The sequence below is a fragment of the Prinia subflava genome, chromosome 5, assembly GCF_021018805.1.
Source record: "Prinia subflava isolate CZ2003 ecotype Zambia chromosome 5, Cam_Psub_1.2, whole genome shotgun sequence".
NCBI classification, from domain to species: domain Eukaryota; kingdom Metazoa; phylum Chordata; class Aves; order Passeriformes; family Cisticolidae; genus Prinia; species Prinia subflava.
The window spans coordinates 2290141-2314970 of NC_086251.1; the positions used below are offsets into that span (position 1 = coordinate 2290141).

The 24830-nt window shown below is 43.1% G+C and overlaps 1 protein-coding gene across 1 annotated transcript in view; it reads left to right on the forward strand.

Annotated features, from left to right (window-relative positions):
• Positions 1-24830, forward strand: part of NAV2 (neuron navigator 2) — a 205607-nt gene that overhangs the window by 95676 nt on the left and 85101 nt on the right. The window contains exons 7-10 of the mRNA XM_063397550.1: positions 4121-5216; positions 8146-8258; positions 11582-11690; positions 14348-14749. Coding sequence (XP_063253620.1) covers positions 4121-5216; positions 8146-8258; positions 11582-11690; positions 14348-14749 — 1720 coding nt within the window. The remainder of the gene's footprint in view (positions 1-4120; positions 5217-8145; positions 8259-11581; positions 11691-14347; positions 14750-24830) is intronic.

Here is a 24830-nt window from a genome sequence, read left to right on the forward strand (position 1 = left end):
GGAACACTAGGAGCAAAATAGATTTCTGGCCAAGATTTGACTTTGAAAAGAGGAAAGTGATCGTTATTTATTGTAGACTGTAGCTTGGGTTTGAAAACATTTCTTTTATAGTCAGTTTTAGTTAATGCAGGTTGCTGAAGAAAAAAAATACCTCCCTCACAAAGGAACACATGGGAAATAATAAGCTTATTAATTGAATGCATGAAACCCTGCTCCCCTTTTCATGAAAGAAGGGTCTATGCTATGTTGAATAAAACTTTCCCCTCTGCATGCTGATGTGTTCTCCACGAATTGATGTTGCTGCTTCATTGGGAAACCCAGCATTTGAAGCTGCAGTCTGGCAGCAGAACTCCTTTTGCTTACCAAACTTGGCCAGAGGAGTAAATGAGCCAGCACTTGTTCGTAAGGAAGAAACAGAGAATCTGAAAAACTGAAGTTCCTTAAGCTGGAGCAGTTTTTCATGAGAGTGTTTTAGGGTGAGCCTTTTATTCCTTGCATTAACTGTGCTTGGTGCAATTCAGTAAATCATTCAAGGATGTTCACTTTCCAGTTTCACTGTATGTGACAAATCAAGTACAAAGCAAAATCCACCACAGTTGTGTAAGGAAGTACCTTCTTTCCTTTCCCAAAGTGCTGCTGCTTAACTGTAGACTTTGTGAATCTTTTTCCTTCATTTCAGGTGTGCAGCATCCAGTATTCACAGAATTCAGTTTGTGGAAGATGTCAAGTAGACACTCTGAATATCACATTGCTATTGCTATAGATTCTATTTTTTTTAATGTTAGTATTGTCCTAATTTTGGTTTCTCTGAGATGTTTGTAAATGGAGCTGCACTGTGCTCCTCCTACGCCACTGGCAACAGAAGCAAAATTCACTTCCAGACAGGAGGGTGTATGTGGGGGCGTTGGGACAAAGAGAATGTTGTGTTTATAAACAAATAAACTGGGAAAAAACATACTTTAGTCAGAGACCAAACAGAAATGAGTAAATAGATTTCCTGAAAATGTTTAAAAAAAAAAGAGGGAGAAATTAAAAAGTTCTAGATTTTGCTGGGAAATAAGTTCTGAGCAATGCTCTGGGATTTGGAAAAACAAGTCATTTCACTTGATCCAAGTGAAAAAAGCCAAGCATTTTTTCCCAGAGGTCTGTGAACTGCAGCACTCATCTGTGCTGTTAGGATGTAGCTGAGGTCCCAAATCAGGCCAAACCCCTTCCATTCACTTCCAGAAGAACGCTGTGGAGTGATCAGAGCCCTGTTTTGGTGTGGTGTGAGACAGGGCCAGGCTTCTCAGCCAGGTTATGGACCTGCCTCTCTGGTTCCTCTTGTCCCAGGTGAGTGGCTCTGTGTAGGCTCTGGGTGCCGGCGAGCGCAGGCTGCCTTTGTTCATCAGCACACATTGTCTATATTGTTCTCATGCTGTTATGAGGCATGTGTTTGAGAAAGAAGATTTATTTTCTAAGAAATCTGCTTAGTTGTCTGCCTGCTCCGACCCCAAGCTGAATTTTTGTGCCTGCATACACTGTACTAACAGGGTGTACAAACAGCTCTTCTCCTTTATAGATACAAACCTTACTGGTCATTCTCATTTTGTCACCCTTCTATTGTCCCAGTCCTGTTTTTCTGAGCTAGTGGAGGCTCCCCTGCCCATATTGATCAGTGCCTTGGGTCCCTCCCTGGTTGTGAATCCATCCTAGGCGTGTTTGTGAATCCCAGACAGCTCTGATGATTTCTGGGCATGGCTGTTCTTTGTGCTGAGATTTGTTTAGCGTGATGAATGTTTAGAAGACATATGGATTAGGAACTTGGTGTTGAAAGTACTGTCAATCTCCAGTTCCTATAGCAATATCTCAATATTGAGATGGACTATTACTGTTTTTAAAAATAATCCGTACAAATTAACTGTACAGGATGCACAATTGGGATTTTCATGAAGCTTTCACTTCATTGCTGGACGTTTTGTGTGGAAGGCAGGCTGAGACAAAGCCTCGCTTGTTCTGAGTGTGCAAAAGGAGCCTGGTGTGGTTTGGGGATGGGAAGTGGACTGTGATGAGCAGGAGAACTTCAGGAAATGAAAACAAAAACAAAGCAGCAGTGTACGGTAAGAGGCATGAAGGAAAGAGCAGTGGTGCAGCTTTTGAAAGCAGAGTGAGGGACTGTGCTGGCAGCCTGTGAAGAGGTTGTCACCTTCCTTCCTTTCCTCTCTGTGTGGGTGTCAGGGCACTGGGACTCCTCCCACAGTGGTGCAATCCCTGGAAGTGCTCAAAGAAAGGTGCAGGTGTGTTAATGGTTGAACTTGGGCTTGGCTGTCTTTTCCAGCTTTAATGATTCTCTCATTATCTCTTTGGTCCTCCTCAACATGCTGGGTTTAATTCAGGAGGCTTGAGCAGAGCAGTGAGAGGAGTTTATTGTTGAGGAGTCTCTAATACTCTTAGAGAGCTGATTCTGTGCTAAGTCAGGAAGAGGTATGTGACTTAAATTCTCTGATTCCTGTGCCATTGTCTCTTTGGTCATCCTTAAAACATTGGGTTGGATTCAGCAGGCTTGAGCAGAGCAGTGAGAGGCCAGATGGCATCACTGTTTGGGATATTTGGTGCCTTGATTTTCCTTCTGTACTAGGGTAAAATAGGAGTGATGCCCTGGCTGGCATGAGCTTAAAAGCAGCGTAATTCCTGTCTGTGTCTGTAATGCAGCTCCTGATCCCTTCAAGCTCCGTGTGGGTACTTTGCCATAGGAAAAGGACTGGCAAAACTGGCCAGTATAACAGTTACTGGTTAAGAGTCCTGGAAACCTTCCGACTTCAGTAATATTTTTAAAAGTATCATTAGTTCCTGCTATTCCACTTTGTCCATAACCATGTGAAATGACTGATTTTATTGTTAAGGAGTCCCTAATAACTCCTAGAAACCTGATTCTGTGCTAAGCCAGGAAGATGTATGTGACTTACATCTTCAGTAGATCTGGTTTGGATCAGAGGAGGGAGGTTAACAGAGCCGTATCTTCACTGAGCAACTGAAAGTGAAGTAAAACAGCCCCTGTGTGGCTGCAGCAGCCCGTGATTTACAGGGCTGGATTCACAGGGCTGCCCCTGCTGCCGAGAACGCACGCTCTCCGCTGCTGTTGATTTTTGAATTAAAAAAATGCAGCTCTGTACACAGTTTACTTTCGTGCTAGAGGGCAGGGAAATATAGGTAAGAGCCGTTAATCCCCAGCAGGCTGCTGGGCAGGCGAACAGACACAGATGACAAAATTTAATTGGAAACATGAGCAGTTTAACAGAAAACATATTTGTGATAATTGAGAGAGTAACATCTCCAAAAGGGAAACTCTGCAAAGAGAAACTGATTCAGAGGAGAAGTGGCCACTGGTGGGTGAGTGTGATTTTTCAAGCTCTCTTTAGGCTCGGAACTAATTTCTTAATAAGAACAAATAACATTAGGAGGAACTAACTAAATAAGAGATTTGTTTTCTCTGTGGGGGAGGGCTGAGCAGTTACTGCCACAAGTTTCTCTTGCAGCTGTATTAGGATATGTGGTAATACTTAATTTAGGTTCCTTGCAAAAGGGTACAATTGGTTTTGTTTTTGTACAAGGAATTTTCTTCTACCTTTGCATTATGAAGATACTGCCACCCCCACCCCCAATAACTGAAAGGACTTGAGTTTTACTTTTTTCCTTACTCCTGCATTTTTTAATGTTTGAGGTTTTTCTAAGAATCAAACTTGGAGAGTATTTTGCCAAAAGCAGAGGGAACCCTTAGTTACAAAACAGTGCTGTGTTTTTACTAATGAAAAAGTATTGTGGACTTAATAAGGGAGAGCACATCGCAGAACACATTTTGGTTTGAATTGGAAGAGATTCTTCTTCTCTCTTCTTTTTCTTGAAACAGCAAGTAAATGTAAATTATACAGTAGGAGCTCGTTGCTGTTCTGCTGGGTAGGAAAAGAAAACTGGCTTTGATTTTCTTAGAAATTCACTGATGTTGCAAATAGTGATGTGTCTTTTTAATGCTGTCGGTGTGAAACTCTTCATGTTTCATTACAGCAAGAATCTCACAGTAACTCCAACACCAGGTACTGCTGTGTTGATTTTTTTGGGGTTGTTTTCCGTGTTTTCTTTGCAGAGCCTGCAGACAGCACGGCCTCCCAGCCCACAGGAATGAATGAAAATGTCTCATCCTCAGTTCAAAGCTGCGGCAGCGCTGCTCCTTGCAATAACTCCTCAGCCATCCCTCAGCCCAGCTCTGCTATTAAGCCTTGGCGCAGCAAGTCCCTCAGTGCCAAGCACACTGCGACGTCTTCCATGTTATCCGTGAAGCAGCCGGCCGCCGCCGAGCCTCCAAAGCCGCCCTCGGACATCGCCAAAACCGCTCCCAACGGCCAGAAATCCATGCTGGAAAAGCTGAAGCTCTTCAACAGCAAAGGGGGTTCCAAAGCAGGGGGGACGGCGCTGGAGTGCCCGGGCTCTCGGGACAACAGCTGCGAAAGGCTGGAGACGCTTCTCAGCTTCGAGGAGAGCGAGGAGATCGACGGCACCAACCTGAACGTGAGCGCCCCGGGATCCATGTCCAGCAGCCCCAAAATTGCACTCAAGGGAATCGCACAAAGGACTTTCAGCCGCGCGCTGACCAATAAGAAGAGTTCTCCAAAGGGTAATGAGAAGGAGAAAGAGAAGCAAAAAGAGAAAGAAAAGGATAAAAGTAAAGACGTTGCGAAGAGGACGTCCATCACAGAGAAGCTGGACCTGAAGGAGGAACCTAAAGAGGAACAGACAGCACTGACAACAACAGCAGAGATGCCAAAAAAGTCCTCCAAGATTGCGAGCTTTATCCCTAAAGGAGGAAAGCTGAACAGTGCCAAGAAGGAGGCCTCTGCCCCTTCGCACAGCGGAATACCAAAACCAGGAATGAAAAACACCACAGGGAAATCCTCAAGCGCCCCCGTTCCCGCCAAGGACGGCGAGAGGAGCCGCGGCGGCAAGGCCGGCTCGGGGCTCTCGCACCAGAAGTCCCAGCTGGACGGCCGTCACTCCAGCTCCTCCTCCAGCCTGGCCTCCTCCGAGGGCAAGGGCGCCGGGGGCCTGCACGGCAGCGGCAGCAGCCACGCCGTCAACGTGACCACGCACACCACGGGCAGCAACACCGTGAGCGTGCAGCTACCTCAGCCCCAGCAGCAGTACAGCCACCCCAACACCGCCACCGTCGCGCCCTTCATGTACAGGTAGGGCGGGCGCTCCCAGGGGAGCTGAGCAGCAAGGGGAATGCTACATTATTTCTTCTAATGGAAGTTTGTTGCTTTGAGAGTGCAGGCAGTTCATGCATTTTTAGGAAAAAAACGATGGTGAAGGCTGTGTGAGAAGTTGTCATAGACAGGTGTGGCAGTCCTGGCTTCTTTTTTTTTTCCTTGCTACACGGAAATCGCAAGTTTCGAGTTCAGACTTGGGTGTTTATTATATCTTATCTATTTACAGTGAGATCTAACTAGCAAGTTAGCAAAATGAGGTAAAATAGAGTCTTCTAACTCTTTCCCAAAGTTAATTACCCAATAATGAGGTGACAATTATATTATTTATACATTTATACTTTTGACCCAATAATGACCACCCAAGGTGTGCAGTGCGGACCTTTTTCACCCAATTACAAAAAGCCACCTAAACCCATGAAGAAAAAAGGTGAAGAAGGAGGACTTAGTCAATGCCCAAAATCCTCCATCTTGACTCACATGTGTTATTATTTAGTAAAATTCCAAAATCCAAGCTTCCAGAATTCCAACAGACAGGAGGAGTAGTAATGGAATAATGGTTGTATCCACCCCTCCTAGTAGGAAGCATGACAGCCTCCTTGACCAGGTGCTGCCCTTCCAAAGGGTACAAGAAGGTGTATCAGGTTTGTTTTGTGCACCATAGCTTTGAAAGTTGTAACAATGCCAGGACACACTCGGGGTCTTCATTGTGGCTGGTGGTGGTGGAGCTGCCCCACTATAAGCAGGAATTTGAAATTTAAAAAAAAAAAAGAAAATAAAAACCCCTTCATTTAAGGAAGGCACCTGGGAAGCAAAAGCTTTTGGAGAGGGGTTGTTAAGTTTATTACTGCAGTGTCCCCTCATTGTTGGTATTGATTTTAGTCTGAACACAGATATCATCTAAAATGTCAAAGCAGATGCAATCCATACATTTTCTATAATGTAAACATACTGATAAACTCCACACAGGATTTACTTGACCTTTTACTAAACCAAAAACGAAAACTACCTGTTGGCAGCTGGAAAATGGAGAAATAGTGCTTGCTTTTCAGCACTGGAGGAAAAAAAAGGCCTAACTCTGTAACCATGTTAGCTTTAAAAGGAAAGAGAAAAGTCAGATCATGGTGGTTTACAAGGCAACCATAACACATTATTATATTTACTATCCAGACATTATTTCAATCTGGAAAATGTACTTGTTAATGCATTGCAGTAGAAGGCTCAGGTGTTTTCTGACACAGTTTAAGGTTACTTTAATCTGTATTTTTAAGCTGCTTGTAGACTTCTTGTTTGAGTTTGATGGGGTTTTTTTAAAGCAAAAGACATAAGACATTGTCCTGCATTTTGTATAGGGTTGTCACAGGCAGAAGGGGAGCTTCAGACAAAATTTATTTTAGAGAAGCCCTCCCATTGAGTCAGGAGGGGCAGAAAGGGCCCCCTGCTTTCTAAACCCCTTCTCAGAGAGGAGTCTGGGTGCAGCTGGATCCAGGCTCAGCACCAGGTTTGGTTAACTTTGTTCATGTCTAAAGGATCATACAGGTGTAATTGAACTTCATATAACTCAGCTGGCCTGTAGCATTAAGGATGGCAAACCAGATAGATTTGTGTGAAAATAAGTGATTTATTTTGACAGTGATTAGACTAATAGTTCTCAATCACAGTTATTTACTACACAGTAAAGGCAGCTGTGGTTACTAGTATAGTACAATTCACTGTTTCTGAAACAATATTAAAGGAATTATGTTAAAGTTATATTAAAAGCAGTTATTCACTAGAGGTTGATGTTACTCATCCACACCAATGACTGTGGGCACATCTCCTCTGCTCCCCCTCCAGGATGTCCCCACACAAGGGAGGACTCTGCACACACTCCAAGGAGGGGTGGGTAGAAGGCCTTGCCATTAAGGGTGGGGTTGGGCTATAAAATATAAAATAGGACAAAGTGACCCTCAGTCAGGGGTGTCCTGGCCAGCTGTGCCAGCCCAGCATCTCCAGTTATCAGTGGTGTCACTGCTGGTTCCTTTATCAGTTCCTTTACCAGCTCTGCCACATCTTCTTCTCCCTGTCATGAGGTTGAGCTCTGGGGTGGGTGAGTCAGGCTGGTTTCAGCATTATTGAACACCAAAAGCAGCCAGAGGCCCTTTCTCCTCCTGCCACAGAGAGCTCTGGAAATGGGGCATTGTTCCAGCTGTTCTACCCCACTCCAGGCAGAGCATCCTGCTACCAGAGTCAGGTGAAATTAAAAGTATTGCAATAATAATTCCCCACTCTATCTTCACTTCTTTATAGCACTTACCCTTGGGGCAGGAGAACTTGCAGCTGCCTCCTGGAGTGGCTCTATGAGCAGAACACAGTACAGTTAGTAAAATGAAATGAGTCACAGTATCTTGCTGAAATCTGACAATAGATCCTTACATCACCTTTGCTTACCTGGCAGCCATAGTATCAGACAATGAATTGGAGTTTGAACTTGGTTTTGCCCTGTCATTTCTTTTAAAATGGACGTGATGTTGAAGGGAACCTAGCAGGGGTGTAACATGCCATCACTTGCTCCCTGCTTTATCTTCATTCAATACAGACTTTATTGGAAAGGATCAGATTAGCCACAACAACTGATGTTACTGATAATTAAAATATATCTGCAAACCCAAGTGTTTTCAGACCCCATCTGATGAGCTGTGAAGCCTATCTTCGACTATGAATTTTTTATTTTTTACAGCTGAGTGCTTGTTTCCATTTCCAGGACGTAATTCAACATGGGACTGATGAATTATGTAAAATCAGTCTGCTGGTGTGTTGTGGAGAGCGGGACAGAGTGGCTGATGGCAGGGACACTCATCTCCTTGTTGTGCTGGAGGTGCTTTGGATGGAGAGTGGCTGCACATCCCTGTCTTGTTTTGCCTTCCAGGTCCCAGACAGACAATGAGGGGAACGTGACAGCCGAGGCCAGCACAGGAGGGGTCAGCATGGATTCTGCTCTGTATGTCAAAACCGCCCAGCCTGCCCTGGAGGACCTCTCAGGTAAGCCTTGCATCGTGACCCATTGCTGGCTGAGGGCTGGTTCAATAAGAATGGGCTACAGCAAGCTGATTTTATTCCTAATGCTTTAGTTCTCAATAACTTTATTTCTTTCAGCTATTCAGCAGTGCACACTAGTTGTCAGTAATTTGAACTCTGGATGCTTCAGTTCAGAACGAGTGTGCTCCCCAAATTTCTTGAAATCACCAGGAATTCTGCCTGCTTAATTCTGTTTTTCTTGGAGATGTGCGGCATTTTTTTAGGATTAAACTACTATAAGGGTCTTAAGTATTCCCAAGCCTTTCATGTGTTGTTTAGTTTTAAAAACTTCATTTTGGAGCTTACAGAAGAGACTATGTTCATTTCCTTGATGTTTTGGTTTGGAGGAATCTCATTATCACTCACATGAATCTGATCAATTTGAGAAATAGCCTTTGCAGCAATGGGGCACCAAAATCCAACTACACTCTATTGTGTCCAGCATACAGAAACTGAAACTGGTTGTGGCTGGAAAATGAGCAGTCTACATTAGAAAGTACCTGATATATTTATCTAGAATTCCTGCTGCTGTAAGAAGTATAAAATAGTTAGCAAAAAATTTTAAGCTTATCAGTATAACAAAGTGATTTTCAGCAGCCATATTCTGTTAGAATCTACCAGATTCTACTAATGTGATCTAAATTGTGCTTTTAAAGTCACAGTCTGATCTCCTCCTGTCCCCATTTCAGCAATACCTATGACTTTGCTTACTGTGTGCTGTTGCAGGATATCTCCTCTGTAGATTATCTCAGTTTTTTTCCATCTATTTAGGCCTGGTGTCCCCCAGTTTAAAGTGGGATTTGAGACCAAATGCCCTCCTTGTAAAAGTGATGTGGCTGAAAGTTTCACAGTGAGATTTATTTCATACAGAGCATTGCATACTCTGTCAGGGCTGCCTTTATACCTGTGGTGCTGATGGCAAAGGTGAGAGGCAGAGTCACTGGTGAGGAAAAGGGCTGCTGGAATGCCTAAGTGAACATGTTGTGTGTACAATTTATACACAGGTGGATTAAGTATTTAAAAGGCAGATAAAAGGCACCAGGGATAAAATCCTTGAGAGCATTTTTGGGTCCATATTTAAATCTGAGAGTTGCAAGTAAGAAACGCAGCGTCCAGCTGCTTGAACTTTCTCAGCCTTACCTCTTAATCATCATACTGGCCGGGCTGGATGCATTTCAGCCTGCAAGCTGAGAAGTGTTCCCAGATCACAAAAAGTCTCCAGTCCTTAATGACAGATGTTATGTAAGTACAGACTATTGCTCAACTGGAATATGTGAGTTTTGGGATCCAGAGGCGGAAGACAGCTGAAAAGGGAGATGCAAACCCAGCTGTGCATGGCCAGAGCAGACAGCAGCATCCATGGAGGGGCCTTGGGGGACACACAGCAAAGTGAACGAAACACTCCCTCAGCCCAAGTGAATGAGGAGAAACAAGGCACAGTTATCTGCTCTCCCTGCACAGCAGCTATTGATGCTGATAATTTAAAAGCACATATAAAACAGAAGAGAGCATAGGTAGGGAGAAATGGAAGCGGAATTGTCTAAGGATGCTGCCTGCCCATGAGGAGCCAAGGGATTTCAGAATTAAGCTCTAGGGGCCAACTATCCAATATGTCTTTTAAGTATAGTTACAATTCAAGCAGTGGAATGTAATTTAAGTGAAAATTTGGTATCAATTTAGGCATAAGAGTGATCTCAGAAGAAATTGCTTTAGTTTGTCTCCTGTGTGTTTTCCTAAGAAGCTACCTACCATTTGCCTTCACATCTGTGAGAGAAATGATCTGTAAAAGAGCCCTGTGACCTTTGTTAAACTAAAGGCCTATAAATATTTTATGTTTTTTTACTACAAAAATTTGTAGATCCATGAGTATAGAGGATATTTTCTGTCCCAGAGACCCAGTGGCTAAAGTAATCAGTCTTGTTAGGTGGATGTTTCCAGTCCAGCCAGACCATAATTGTTTGACCCTCTGGCTTAAGTGAATTGTAACTCAGGGAGATGATTTCCCAGAGAACAGAGACTGATGAAAAGAAAAATGCTCACGTGGGCACTAAGCACTTTGGTCAGTGGTTTGCAGCACTGCTGCTTTGTAGGCAGCAGCGTGTGAGTGGGTTTTTCTGTGCCACCAACCTGGCATCTTTTAGAAACATGAAATTTAAAGCAGAGAATTCAGAAAGTTCCAACAGCAGCTATTTTATCTGGTTCTTCTCACTTCTGATGTGGGTAATATATAGACATCCATCTAAACTAGCAATTGTGTGAGTGCCCAGCCTCCTGGCAGCTCAGAAATGCACCACTCGTACAGAGAAGGCTGATATAAAATGTGAAATGTTTTACGTTTGCTGTAGTATTTTCTTTAGTCAGGAGTTGTAAACCCTTTAGAATGAAGTCACTTCCTTCTGTGCCTCACAGAAGCTTTGTGACAGTTTTTTGGAGGTTTTCTGTTCCAGCTTTCAGCATACAAAGAATACACTGGCACTACCAGAGAAATTCACTTCTCTTCAGCCTCTTAGAGGATTTAACTCTATAAAGCTCAGCTGAGGCAGCAACCAAAGCATCTCTGAAATGACAGCTGAGAGAATGTAAATAAATCATGCTGAAGCACTAATTAAATTATTAATTTGATAAAATGAAATTATGCTGAGGCAGTAGGAAGACTTTTTTTTGTGCACATAAACTCTGCTTTTAAAGAGCAGGACATGAATGTGTTTGAGAACAAAGTATTTAAAGATAGAATTTCTAAATGCCATGAAAAGTAAGTCATCCCACAACTTTGTGTTATGTAGTGCATTTTAGGAACAGTAGCTGTGTTGTGATGATGTAAAATAACAAAAACCTTTTGTTATTTTACCTGAAACTTCACTCAGCATGGAGCACCCACCCAGCCAGCACGGTTTAGTTTATGGAAAGCTGTTATTGTAGGACAAAGAAGATCTAGTGAAAACACAGCTCTGGAGAAATTGCCTGTGTCAGGTTAATGTTAATTATGTTGATATATGAGATGGAAAGGGTGGTATTGATGGAGTGGATATTCTAACGAGGTTGAAGGTTAACCAGAATTTGAGTCATATGGGAAATGACAGTACAGCAACATCCCAAAGGCAGCCATGCCATCGGGGTAACTCCACAGAGCTCGTTTCGGTCAGGGTGTGATGATGCCGAGGGGAGTGGAATCTCAATCCCAACCAGCTTAGAAAGTCAGAATAAAGTGCATTTGAGTGAGATTCAGGCAGAGGCAGCAGCTCAGCTGTGTGCTGTCCCCCTGTCCTGATGGCTGGCTCTCCCTGCAGGAGAGGATCCCGAGACGCGGCGGCTGCGAACCGTGAAGAACATCGCTGACCTCCGGCAGAACCTGGAGGAGACCATGTCCAGCCTGCGGGGAACCCAGGTCACACACAGGTACAGAAAACCACTCCAGCCTGCACCTCTGAGCCCTGCCTGGGCTGCATCCTCAGGAAAATGATACTGACCCTGTAGTTTTTGTCTTTAACGCACAGAGTTTGAATAATGCTGCCTGGTTGTTGAGAGGGCGTGATGAGGAATTGGTAAGATGGGGTTTGTATTGACTCAAAGGTCAAGGATAACCACTTCTTGTTAAATGTGTGAGGTGGTGTTTGAATGTAAGTTACAGTTTAAAATATTTCTTCTTACTGTTGAGTAACTTCAGTGCATTACACCTCTCTCCCCCAATGTGTAATATTTTGTTTAAATGAGAGGTGAACTGTGCTTGACCCACATTATCAAGTGCATAACTTAAATTCCTGACCAAACTTTGGTCAAACAAAATTTTCAAATATTGTTAGTCATCCCCTCAATGTAACTGCTTTTTCTTTGTAAAGCAGCATTTGGAAATCTTCAGCCATATTTAAAATACACTGTAAATAAGCAAAGATTGCTATTACACTTAAACATTATGTGAGTTAGATATTTTCAGTGTTGAACATGAAGTTTGGGAGAATTAACTGTTTGGCCCCTAATGAGGTTGGGGTCCTACCTAACGCTTGGGATGTTATGTACCCCAGCCCTAAATGAGTTTATTGGGGGAACATGTTGTGTTTTGGCTTTGTATCTAAAACTGAAGCAGAGCTTGCAAAGATGAACTCCCAAAGCTATTTTACTTTGCAACTTTCAATTAATGTGACATCCCTTCATGGTTTAATTACTATAACCAGGGAATACAGCAGGTTTTGTTTATATATAGCATTGGGAATGGTACAGTGCTGTTTATTTTTACTAATATCCACAATAAATTTTAAAAAGTGGTATTTAGTCTAGCAGGAAAGGAAAGGAGGAGTTTGTGTGGGTAAGAGAAGTTGCAGCTATGGATTAGTTGCAAATAAATTAGCTGCAGCTCAGCTATGAGTATTCAGGGTGTCGTCTTACAACCTGTACACATCACCTGAAAACTCATGGTGTAGTCCCATTTCTAGAGTTCCATATAGAAATATTACCACTATTTTTAAAGATATATATTACTCATGAATATATGAGTAATTTATTGTTTTTTCTAATTTGGGTTTGAACATCTTCAAAGCAGTTCATAGTTCATTATTGGTTTGTTAATATGCAAAATGTATTTTGAAAAAAAATATTTTTTTTGGCTCTTCTTCTTACTTTTTTAAATTTAATTCTCTCTGTGGTGTAAAAATAGCTTCCATCTTGGTGCTGGGCACATCTCCAGAGTTAGAATTTTCACGAATGCAGAAAATAAAAGGGAATACATCAGGAAAATAGTACTTCAGCAGGTTTTCCTTTAGTCAGCATATTATCCCACACCCTTGCTGTTATATGTGCTTGAAGATGAGAAAATTATGCTTTAATACTGTGGATAATCCATTAAAAGATTCCTGCTTAAGTCTTCTCACGTGTATGGAGAGCCCCTGGTGGCCTGGGTGCAGGAGTCTCTTTGAGAACACGGGGGAAGGACCTGAAAAGTGAAAAGAAGGGATCTCCCCAGGTGATGCAGCAGTAAATTGTTGGTGCTGTTATGTGCAGTCAGTAACTTGGTGAGTGTTCAGGGCCTTGGGAGCACCTGAAATCTCAGAGCATTCCATGTAAGAGCCACATTTGATCTGGTGCATCCGATGCCTTGGAGTGGCTGCCTAAAACAGAGGCTAGACAAGATTAAGAGAATAAAGTGGGTATTTATTAAAGGCCTTCAAACAGGTACAGTTTGGGCAGGCAGAAGCCTTCCAGGGGCTGCACCCAAGGTGGATGCTGGTCAGGAGTTTTTCAGACAATTTTAAGTTTGGTCCATTTACATATCAGGGGTTAATTCTTCAATTACAGCTTTAGATAATGTAGGCATATTCCCTCAGTTTGCTCCCCCACAAATTCACTTTTGTTTATACTTTTTTGGGCCTGAGGCTGTAGGGTGTCCTTGAATTTCAGGCCCAGAGGGATTATTTTGTCCGACCAAAATGCAAAGACAGTTAACTAACACTCCACATGCAATTTAGAGTTACGCACTAACGCAGCATACAGGATTTGAAACATCTAAAAGCTAAATATATGGACATTAACAGACATTCTGTCCTTTTCTCACCACATTATGAAAACACGGCTCGTACTAGAGTGTCACCATGAGATTCTCCTAGTTTTGTGAGCATTCATATTAAAGTAAAAGTGTGCACCTTCTCACGCTTGTTCATGTAAACAAGGAGATTGTATTTATAAATATTAACCATTATATATAAACCATTGTTTTCACATTCTTCTCCGAGGAGAGGAATGGTTGTGGGACAGTCCCTTTGACCAGTGTGGTTGAGAGGAGGCAATAACCACCCTCCAATCCATGGTCACCTTTCAAAAAGTATACAATAAGAAGTAATAAACAAAGGGCAGAGATTTTTGTCTGCTGATGCTGCTCTCCCAAATCCTGACTCCGTGTGTTATCTGAGCGAGGCTAACAGCGACACTAGAGCCTTGTTAAATTATCATAGAACGCAGTGGAATGGAGTTCTCTTTTGAGGCTGATCCATTAATGATTGTTTTCTGAGTGTGAATGTGGAGTAATTTCACCTCCATCCTAAAGGCCCCGCGTTTTTCCCTCCAAGCACTCTGGAGACCACGTTCGACACTACCGTCACCACCGAGATCAGCAGCGGCCGCAGCATCCTCAGCCTGGCGGCGCGGCCGACGCCGCTGTCCTGGCGCCTGGGCCAGTCCAGCCCGCGGCTGCAGGCGGGGGACGCGCCCTCCTTGGGGAACGGGTACCCGCCGCGGGGCCACGCCAGCCGCTTCGTCAGCGCCGAGCCCGGCGCCGCCGCGCGCTACCTGTACCCGGCGCCGCTGCGGCGGCAGCTGGCGGCACGCGGCAGCGCCCTCTGCCACGTGGACGTCACCGACAAGGCCGGCGACGACGGCGACCTCGAGGGCGTGGCCATGGACGCCGGCGGCTACATGAGCGACGGCGACGTGCTGGGCAAGAACATCCGCGCCGACGACATCACCAGCGGGTGAGCGAACACTTCCCCCTTTCCCCTTTCCCCTTTCCCCTTTCCCCTTTCCCCTTTCCCCTTTCCCCTTTCCCCTTTCCCCTTTCCCCTTTCCCCTTTCCCCTTTCCCCTTTCCCCTTTCCCCTTTCCCCTTTCCCCTTTCCCCTTTCCCCTTTCCCCTTTCCCCTTCTCCCTTTCCCCTTTCCCCTTTCCCCTCTCCCCTTTCCCCTCTCCCCTTTCCCCTCTCCCCTCTCCCCTTTCCTCTTTCCCCTTTCCCCTTTCCCCTCTCCCCTCTCCCCTTTCCCCTTTCCCCTCATCATGTGTTTCCATGATTATTTTGGGAAGTGAAAGCCAGTGCCAAAGACATCTTACTCATTTTGATGCCTTAGGAAGGCTGATCTGGAACAGAGACTGGGCAGAGCCAGAGAATTAAGCAGGGATTTACTGAAAGCCTTTAGGGTACACCTTGGGCAGGACAGGGCCTGGCCAGGGCTGCACCCAGGGTGAACCCAAAATGGGCACAAAAATGGACAAATGGTCACAAAGTCTGACATTTCTGTAAGTTTTGGTCAATCTGCACATTGGGGTTTAATTGTCCAATTCCAGCTCCAGGCTGGGAGGTCCCATCCTTCCTGTTCCTCCCTCCAGCCACCCTTGTTTGTGCTTTGGGCTGAGAGCTGTCCTTGGTGTGCAGCAGGAAAAGGATTTGTTCTGTGTCCCTGCTGTGTGCAGAGCTCAGCAGCACTGACTGTGAGCTCAGAGCTGCACCCTGGGCAGCACAGAGTCTGAAACACAGCAAAGATAAACTCAGGGCATCAATTTTAATAAGCCTTTGCAGACAGCTCATTATCACAGAGGGATTCTAACAAAATTCAAGTCCTTAAGTGCACATTAATAAATATCCCTAGACACGAAGATATTCTTGCACGTGATTAAACATTTTCCTGAGTCAAGACTCGTCGTGGTTGCAGCATTCACTCGTGCCCACGAGATGGAGGGAGTGAGGCACGTTTTGTACTCAGCTGAACTCTTCTCCTGCCTGAACTTTGAGGGGCCAGTTCACTGGAAGGAAATGAGTTTGCATCTCTGTTACATAGTGGTACGTGCTAAGAAACATTTAAAGAACAAGTCAGTGTGCAGAAATATGAAGTGATAGGCAATTATTAACAAGGTTTTACAACAGCATTTTATCTCTGCCTTGAATGGAAGAAGCATTTGTTCTTTCCTCCAAAGTCAGTATTCAATTTGTCTCCTTTCAGTTCCTACTATAAAAGTCATTTTTTCTTAGCTCAAGTACATTAGTATTGTATTGATGTTAAAATTTGTCTTTGAGATTTAAATAGTTAGGTGGTGGGGGATTTTTTGTTTGATTTTGGTTTTTTTGTTTGTTGGTTTGTTTTGGGGTTTTTTGGGGATTTTTTTGTGGCAGTCGTCTCTGACCATCTTGCATCCTTTGCTCTTTTGTAATTTTTTTGTTATTAGTGATGTTTCTAGTGGCATTGGCTTTTTTGAAAGATATAATGTCTCATACTGGAATCCAGCTGGTGCTTTGTCATTAACTAAACCAGTTCATTTGCCACCATCTGGAAGCCTCCATTAATTCTGTCTGTCGTGAATATTTGGATATTTTCACACTTTCTGAAAAGTCAGACACCTTCTTTTTAATGCTTCATTAGGGAGGCATATGCTAAAGTAGCTGGTGCAAAAATCAATGTAAAATTCTGTTTCAGATAAAGCACCAGTCGCTGTTGCTGCATTAATAATGCATCAGATCACTAAAGCACCTTGTGTTTTCCTCATATAAATCAGGTTACACCTGGATTTTGCGATGTTTATTGCACTAACAGTTACTGCTTTTCCTCTGGACTATGAATTCTGTTTAAATTGGTGGCTGTAGTTTTGGTCTGGAAGTGAGGAAAGTAAATTCTAAGAAGCACCGTGGTTTCCATAAAACACTTTGAGTGGTAGTTGAGAAAATGACCCCTGGCAGAACTGGCAGCTCAGCCTTCTGCTGCTCACAGAGGAGCCCCAGTCTTTGCAGACCTTTACTTAGTGGATAAAATTCAGATTCCAGCTTGAGGAAAAGGAAAGAATAGAAAAGCTGTCAAATTTATGAATGATCTAGCCAGAGAAATCTGTACCTTTGCTCATCTCTGCGTATAATTTCCTTTTCTGTGTGTGGTGATCCTGCAGGGTAAAAATTGGGAGTCTCCATAGTCTGAAGGTACAAGAGTGGTGTTTAGATTCTGGGTAAGAAAATGGTTTTGCCAGTTGGTGCCTCTGTCAGTACAGCAGTGAGTTATATACCAACGATGATAAATAGCACGAGAGTCATACACTCCACCCCACCTCACTCCTGGCATTGAGCGTGGGGACATCTTTAACTGAGTATCTGACTCTTTTTTCCCCACCAGTTTTTAAAGGAGTGAGATACTTCTCACTTTTCACTCGTGTAGTGGCCACACACTGATAAATGAGATCTCAAGGTTCTTAGGGAAACAAGTGTGCACAAATACATTTTTCTTTTCCACATCGTTTGCCTTTAGCTACAGAAGTCGGTTGTGCTAAACAGTGTGAGTGGGTTTATCAATTCATGTAGCACTGCTGGAGTCACTGACTGAGTTCCAAAGACAGAATTGGTATTGTAGGTCAATCCAGTGTTGGAAAGATGCAGCTCCGTGTGAAATTTTAGCTCATTCCAGGTTTTGGGCAGGGTTTAGAGGTGGGCAGTTTGGGGGTCCTCTCTGTGCTGCACTCGTGGGCATTTGGAGAGGGTGTTGCTTCAGGCAGCCCCACAAGCTGAGTGGATTCCTGGAGAAGGGAATATTGCAGTATTAAATTGCAGTAACAGCGTTCCAATATTAATGGAGAAGGATAAAAAAATAAGGTTGTTACCTTTGGTGACCCTGGGTTGCCATCTCCACTGAGAACAGAGTGTTTGGTACCTGTTCTTTAAGTTATGTTCCCCAATGTCTGTTTAATTCAAACAGCAAGAAAAACTAGGATGGCAACGTGCTTTTGTGGGAGAGGAATAATAAACTGCTTAGAAATCAGAGGACTTGCTGCACAACAAATCACCAAGATCAGTGTTAGGGCAGACAGGCTCAACATTTCCAGAAGCCAAGCTACACTATGTGCAGAGCAGCACAAGAGGGTATTTAGAGCATGAATAGCTCTTTATTAGCTGGTATGTGTTTCACTTTGTCATTTTTCAGAATTGCTACAATCCTGGAGCCTGAAAACCTTGGATCTGTGTTTTCATTGGCAAACTGATAGGGAAGGAAGCCAAAATATTTGTTACAGCCAAAATAAATCCAATAGCCAAGAACAACTAGTTTAGCCCTGTGATCCCGGTGCTTTCTCTGAAATGTACTGGGTCATGGGAAGTTTCGTTTGGCCTCCCTTAATGAGTCTGCTCCAGCAGAGCTCTGGCAGACACCGGGATTGCTTTCTTAGGGTTAAGGAGGAGTATCTGTTCCAAAGGGACAGAGAACAGCTCGTAAAGTAAGCAAGTCTCCAGGGGGTGGATCCAAGGTAAGGAGCTGCCTTTTTGCAGGGTCTGAAACAAACCCAGTGATGAAGCAGCAGGAGCAGGACCTGTGTGAGGTGGGGAGGGAGGCCCCAGCCCACCCCTTTTGGTGGCTGGCTGGGCTGGAGGCTCAGAGCCTCTCATTGGGAAGGTGGCAGAGCCAGAGCTGTCTCACCTCTCTACCCCAAACATTGTACCAGGTGGGGATGTTAATTCTCATGGATTTTTTGCATTTGTTCATAAGGTTTTTGTCCACTTCAGTCTCCCTCTGGCTACTGACATACACATTCCTACCTTTTTTTTTTGTCTCCTTAGCCCCAGTTTTCTCTAATGAGATGTAGAGTTAATTTCCTTTTTATCTCTTATTGGAATGCAGCAACAGGACTGTTGGTCCAAAAAAAGAGCCTTTTATAATTATTTTCTTTTCATTTAATTAATCCTCTGTCGCTGTTTTCATTACCTTAAGTGTGCAGCTTTCTATGCAGAATTAACAGCGTGGATATACTGATTAGTGCTGGTCACGAGTTTTCTCAGAAAATGGCTTTGGGTCTGCCAACACACCTTTGTCAAAATCATTTTTTTCATGGCTGTTCCAGCTGTGTTCCAGCAATGGTTGGGGCACTGTGCTGAAATTCTCCTTGCAGCCACCTCCTGTTGGTTGTTGTTGGGGGGATACATTTTACCATTTTATCAATCTCATATTTGATGATTTCATGGTGATATGTATATTCCTGTTCCACATCTCTGTCTCTACAGCCTCTTAATGTGTTTGTATGCACAATCCTCATGGGGTTGTGATTGCTTCTTGTTTATTCAAACCTTTGTGCCCCCTGGGGTCTGTTTTACAAGCACTGGAGGCAGCTGAATTTGGAATGTGCATGAAGGATGCTAAAAAGGGAGAACAGGCCAGGTAGGACTGAGGAATCAGACTTGGCCCCTGCTTCTGCTCAGGTCTCCAACTCACCCAGAAACACTTCATGGAGCAAAACCATCATTACATCATTACTACATCATTCAATAGAGTCCTGAAGCAGGCTTACATTTAGGAGTTACATTTGCTGAGAGGCAAAAGGGAGCTGAAATTGAGGACTGATCTCACTGAATCAGCTGTAGTTGGTAGTTGTAGGATCCTTGCAGCTGTTTCTTGGGTTGGTGCTGTTTACTAGTCAGACTGTGATGCGTTTTCTTCAGATCTCAGGGTCACAGGTGGTGTAACACACCTCCCCTAGGGCTGAGGTTTTACAGGAGCAGGAGGAGGACTCTGCAGTCTGCCGCTAATGAGAACTTGTTAGTGGTAACAGTGAGAGAAACCCTTTCCTTCTAAGCTGTCTGCAGCAGGAGTGGTTGCGGCTCCAGGTAACTCGTGGCTGGCTGGAAATCAGGAGTGCCTGAGCTAATCCTGGGCTGAGTGAGAGCGTGGGTGCCCTGTGCATTGATCCAGTGCTCTGTCTCTGGGCTTTTCTGACCTATTTCTTTCCATAGTTATTACCACTGTATTTTTTCTGTGCTCTTTGGGTTGCAGTGTATTAGTCATTTACTGGGCACTGCTCCTTAAATGATATGTTTTTAGTGATAAGGTTTCAGCTGAATACAGCGGATGGGTGAAACTGCATTCCTTTTATGGCTCTAGCACTTCAATATGACAGGCTTATTAGGAGGTTTATTTCATTTTTCTTCTCTGTTTGAGCAGAGTGTTTATTTGAACTGCCTTTCATCTTGCTAGGGCTGACTATTTCTACACTGTGATCTTTTCAGCATTGCAGAATAGTATCTATATATGGTAAATGGATAATTAACACAAATAATGAAGGGGTCAGGCAAGCAAACTCAAACGTTTGACTTTGATGAAAAGGGATAAGGAAACATTAACTTCTGACTCTACAGCAAACAAGGTTGCAACTGAGTTTGGATTTACAGTCAGAGATGACTTAGTGCTGTAAAAATGAAAAGAAAGGATTATAGTAGTGTTTAAATAGCAATAGTATTCTTATTCCAGGAACTGTGCTTGCAGTTCTTTCCAGGAGACACAAGTAGGATATTGCACAAGCATTTTCAATGTTGTTAATTTTTGTGTATTGTTTTAAGTATTCATAAATATTCTACTCCCTTCAGGAGTAGTTCTTGTGTCAGCTTCATCAGTGAGACAGTGTTTGTCATTTATCTCAAGTGACATTTCAGATCACACCCTCTCATAAAGCCTTTCTTGCAGTGTGATTCAGCATAGGAAGACAACATAGGCCTATGAGTTATAACCTTATATATCAGAGGGTTTTTTTAGTATTTTTTAGTATTTTTATTTAGTATTTTTTAGTATAATGGTAAAATTAATTTTTGTAATTTTTTGTTTTGTAATTTTGCCTACTTCTGCACACTGTCCTATTGTTAACAATTAGCAAAACACCATTTAATTGCACTTATCCCATTTAGGGCTTCTTTCTGTAACAAACACCTCAGCAGTGTTTGAAGGTCCCCGTCAGTGCCAGCAGGCTGTTGTCATTTGGGTGAAGGGACAACTTCCAAAGGACAAACCAGGGTCCCAGTCCAGGGCTAGCCAGCAGAGGGGGATGCAGTCATTCACACTGTGGAGCATCTGCAGGAAAAGAGTGAGCACGAGGGAATAATCCAGAGTCACTGGAGTTACTCTTGCTGTGCTGTTGAGAACCTCTGGAGAAGCTGCACCCCCTCCTTGATCCTGCCTGGTCACAGGTCCTTCCTCTCCTCAACAGAATTGGAGAGGATGGTGTAAAATGGATCAATTCTCCTGTAGCTTAGTTCTATGATTTTAATAAATGGACTCTGAGGAAGGATTTAGGCATTGAAATGAAAATTAGCATGTGCAAAGCCCCTGGTTGTGAACAGCTGCCTGGTTGTGGTGGTGTTTGGTGGCTGTGAGTGTTGTCTTCTTCTCAGTCATGAGTTTCCACCCGTGTTTCCCCAGGCTCCAGAGTGACATTTGAAGGATTGACCTCGCCAGTGTTTTCCAGTCTGACTCCAGCCCAGTCTATCCAGGCTGACTAGATTTTAAAAAGAGTTTTCAAAGCAGTGGTGGAGCAGGCCTCCTGCTTGAGGTGAAGGTGGATTTGTGCTTAGGGCGGCCTTGGCTGACACATGGAGTGAGTGTTGGAGAGAGGATCATGCACTGGAGACTCTCCTCTGGAACAGGAATGGCTGCAGCCATATGAGAGACTCTTCCACTCTAATATTCCTTCAAGTATTGACAGCTTCTCTTTGACTGTGTTAATCTAAGACTGCTCATTCCATAGGAAATGGGTTTCTTCCAAAGCTCTGTCTGAAGCTGTTCTGGATGTGGGGATGTGTAGGAGCAGCAGCCACCCACCCCCTTACAGGCTGCACTGTCCTTGGAATTCCTTGCCTGCAGACTGCTTGAAGCTGAAAAGACATGGGAAAAAAAGTAGCCGTGGACAGCAGTGCCCAAAAATTGTTATTTGATGGCTGCTGAAGGATTTATGTGCAGCTTTAATACATGTCCAGGCAGAAGAGTATTGATTTCACAGAAGCCACTTATTTCTGCAGATTTCTCTTTTTTTCTTTGTCATGGAAAAAAGGCTGAGCATTAAGTAGTTAATGGGATGAGCTTGTTTTGCTTCCAGACTGGTTTGAACAACGTGAATAAGCAGCACCATTGATGCTATTAGTAATTTATATGTGAGAGGTTTCTCTAAATAAACTATGAAACCAATATATACTTACTAAATTCTGCATAATCTCATTTTTCCTGTCTTACCTGTTGGTGGAACAGCTATCTCCTCCTTTCCAGCAGTGATTAGGATTTTTGAGTCTGCAAGTAATTTGTTCAGGTCTTTCTCCATGTTTGGGTTAAGCATCTGCAAAACTATTCATAGCTCATTCATTAGTTTGTTAATCATAAATAGTTAAATATTACTAGTGAAAGTCTATTTAATTTATAAATTATAGACTATCTTAAATGTAAATTTAATTTTATTAATTGAGTAATAGGTTTGCCCTTCTGTGATCCTGAACTGTAATATTTGGTCTAATAATAGGGATTTGGGATTTGTGTTAGGAGTCCCTACCTGCAAGCTCAGGACCTGATCCTCTTCTTGAATGTTCTTGTTGAAATTCACAATAATGGATTAATAATGGAATTTACAGCCACAGGCTTGTGGACGGGGTTTGTGTCCAACCCTGTGGCTGTAGGAATCAAGAATTTAGCAAGTACTGATTCAAGTCAGGCAAGAACAGTGATTGGAAGGACTTTGGGGGATACAAACACAGGAAAAGCCCATATGGTCTAGTGCAGTGTTATGATGAAAAATGCAGATCAAATCGATACTAAACTGAGAAATTTGCCGTTGTCATCATCCAGCTGTTGGGGTAGCATTTCTTTATGTGTCAGGTTTTAGGACATATTCACAGTTGCAATAACAGCAGGGTTTTGATCCCACTCAGTGCATTTCAGAAACAGCACCAGGGAATTCTCTGCTGGAGGTTTTTAGCAACTGGCAAAGTTAGAGTTGTTCTTTGATACTCAAAGCTCGTTAAGCCTCTTGATCTTGTTTAAGTGACTGTAATGATGAGACAGGTGAAGCCTGGTGAACATAGAGATTTAAAGGAAAGCATTAAGGATAACACTGTTACTGCTACATTAATAAGAGAACATTTCCTCACGTCAAAGCAGATGCTGATGAGTGAAATAATTCCCTCAAGCTTTTTTTTTTCTTAAAATTTCAAGCTCTTGGGTTGCTGGGCAAGTCCTCTGCCCAGGAGAAGCCTGGGCAGCTGTTTCCACACCAGCCTGTAACCCAAACCTCCAAGAGGAGGGCAGGAGCACCTGAGCTGCCAGAGCCAGGTCCCATTCCAGGCACTTTGCTCTTCTCCTGCTTGTGGGATTGGGATTATGCAGCTACAGGATCCTGAGCAGGTCAGGCTAGGCTTGCCCAGTCTGTCGCTGATTTACCTCCTCCTTCTTTTCCTAATCCTTAAGTAAAGAATGCTTTTCCCTTGGCTACCTATTCTGAAGCTTGGAAAATTCATATTCATGCACTAAGGAGTGAAATGAATATATATGAAGTGGTAGAGTTGTCAGAGCATAAAAGTAAGAGTGCTGTTGGCTGTCTGTGTCTGTCAGTAAGGAGGGAGTGCAGACAGAAGTCAAGTGATTCAGACCACCGGATTTTTCTGATCCCTGGCATGACCCATTCCTGTTTCCTCAGTGTGCCTTTCAGGAAAGGGGAATAAATCACTTCAGCATCAGAAATACCCTAAATATATTACACTTGGAAGGGCTTGTTGCGGCACTTGAAATTTCAGAGGCACAGAAAAGGTGTATTTGGCCAAAGAAAAGAGAAGCTTAAAGGTCCAGGTTGTCCAAAGCAAATTACTTTATGCCTGTAATGCAGGGCAGGGAGCCACTTTCTAATAGGAAGAAAGTGTCACCTAGAAAGTGGGCTAGGAGTCCTAATTGTGTGTTAGAAATGCATAATGCTGCTCTTGTTTAATCTGTGTCTTTTCATTTTGACAGAAATTTGTGGGGCTTTTTTTTCGTTGTGATGTAGAGCAAAGCTGTAGCAATGAGTATTTGTACATTAATTCCTGGAAAGGTCAGGAACTCCTTTAAACCAACCTCATCACTGTTTCACTGTCCAGTCATTAAATATTATTATATTCAGTTTCATTAAAGGCAGTCATTCCCCTCTGGTATCATTCATAAAGCATCTGTGAAATTAATTTTTTTGTACAATTTACCTATCTCTTTAAAAGTCAGAGTCTGGATACTGCACTTTTCCCCAGGTTATACATATAAACTTTTTCTTATTTTGGGGCGGGTAAAAGAATACTTCTGAGTCCTGTTTGTTTTGCACTGAATGTACTTGTAGAATTCTTAGCAGTCATGAAGCTAGCAAGGCTTTTAGTGCAAATACGTCATCATTTTTATTATGAAAAATAATAAATTACACTTAGGCCTAGTGCAGTTGTTTGGACTGCACTGTGTCATTGTAGAGGAGAGGCCAATATTGTTGGGTTCCACATGGTGTGGATGTGATAGGACAATAAATTCCAGTAACTCTGGGTACTGTTACAGTTATATACGGGATAATATTTCCTTGGTCTTGTTTCCCCCTGAGTAAAACACTGGAAGATTTTCTTTAGAAAAATGTGCCTTCATTATATTCTCCTTTCACATAAAAGAAGAATCTGCAGCAATAATAATGTATTCATAAGGGCAAGACAGTTTCTTAAAGCCAAGACAATTGAAGTGTGCAGGGCTGGAGAGGAAGGAAGAGAAGGCAACGGCTGCAGGTTTGTGGCACCAGTAGCTTTGAATCCCCTCTATACTATCCAATGGATAGCAAAGAGGGTTTTTTCATTTATTTTAAAGTGTATTTATTTTAAATGTGTTTTTCTTCACAGACTTTAGTAGCTAGTGTCTTTCCTTCTTCCTTCCCCTTGCTGTTGCATGCAGGACTTCAGGCATCATTGGGTTTGGCATCTTTTCCAAATTAAACATTCCTGGGTAGAGGATATTCTGTGAAATAAATACAGAAGTCTGTCCTGTTGTTCTGGCGTGTAACAAACTTGTCTTATTGATAT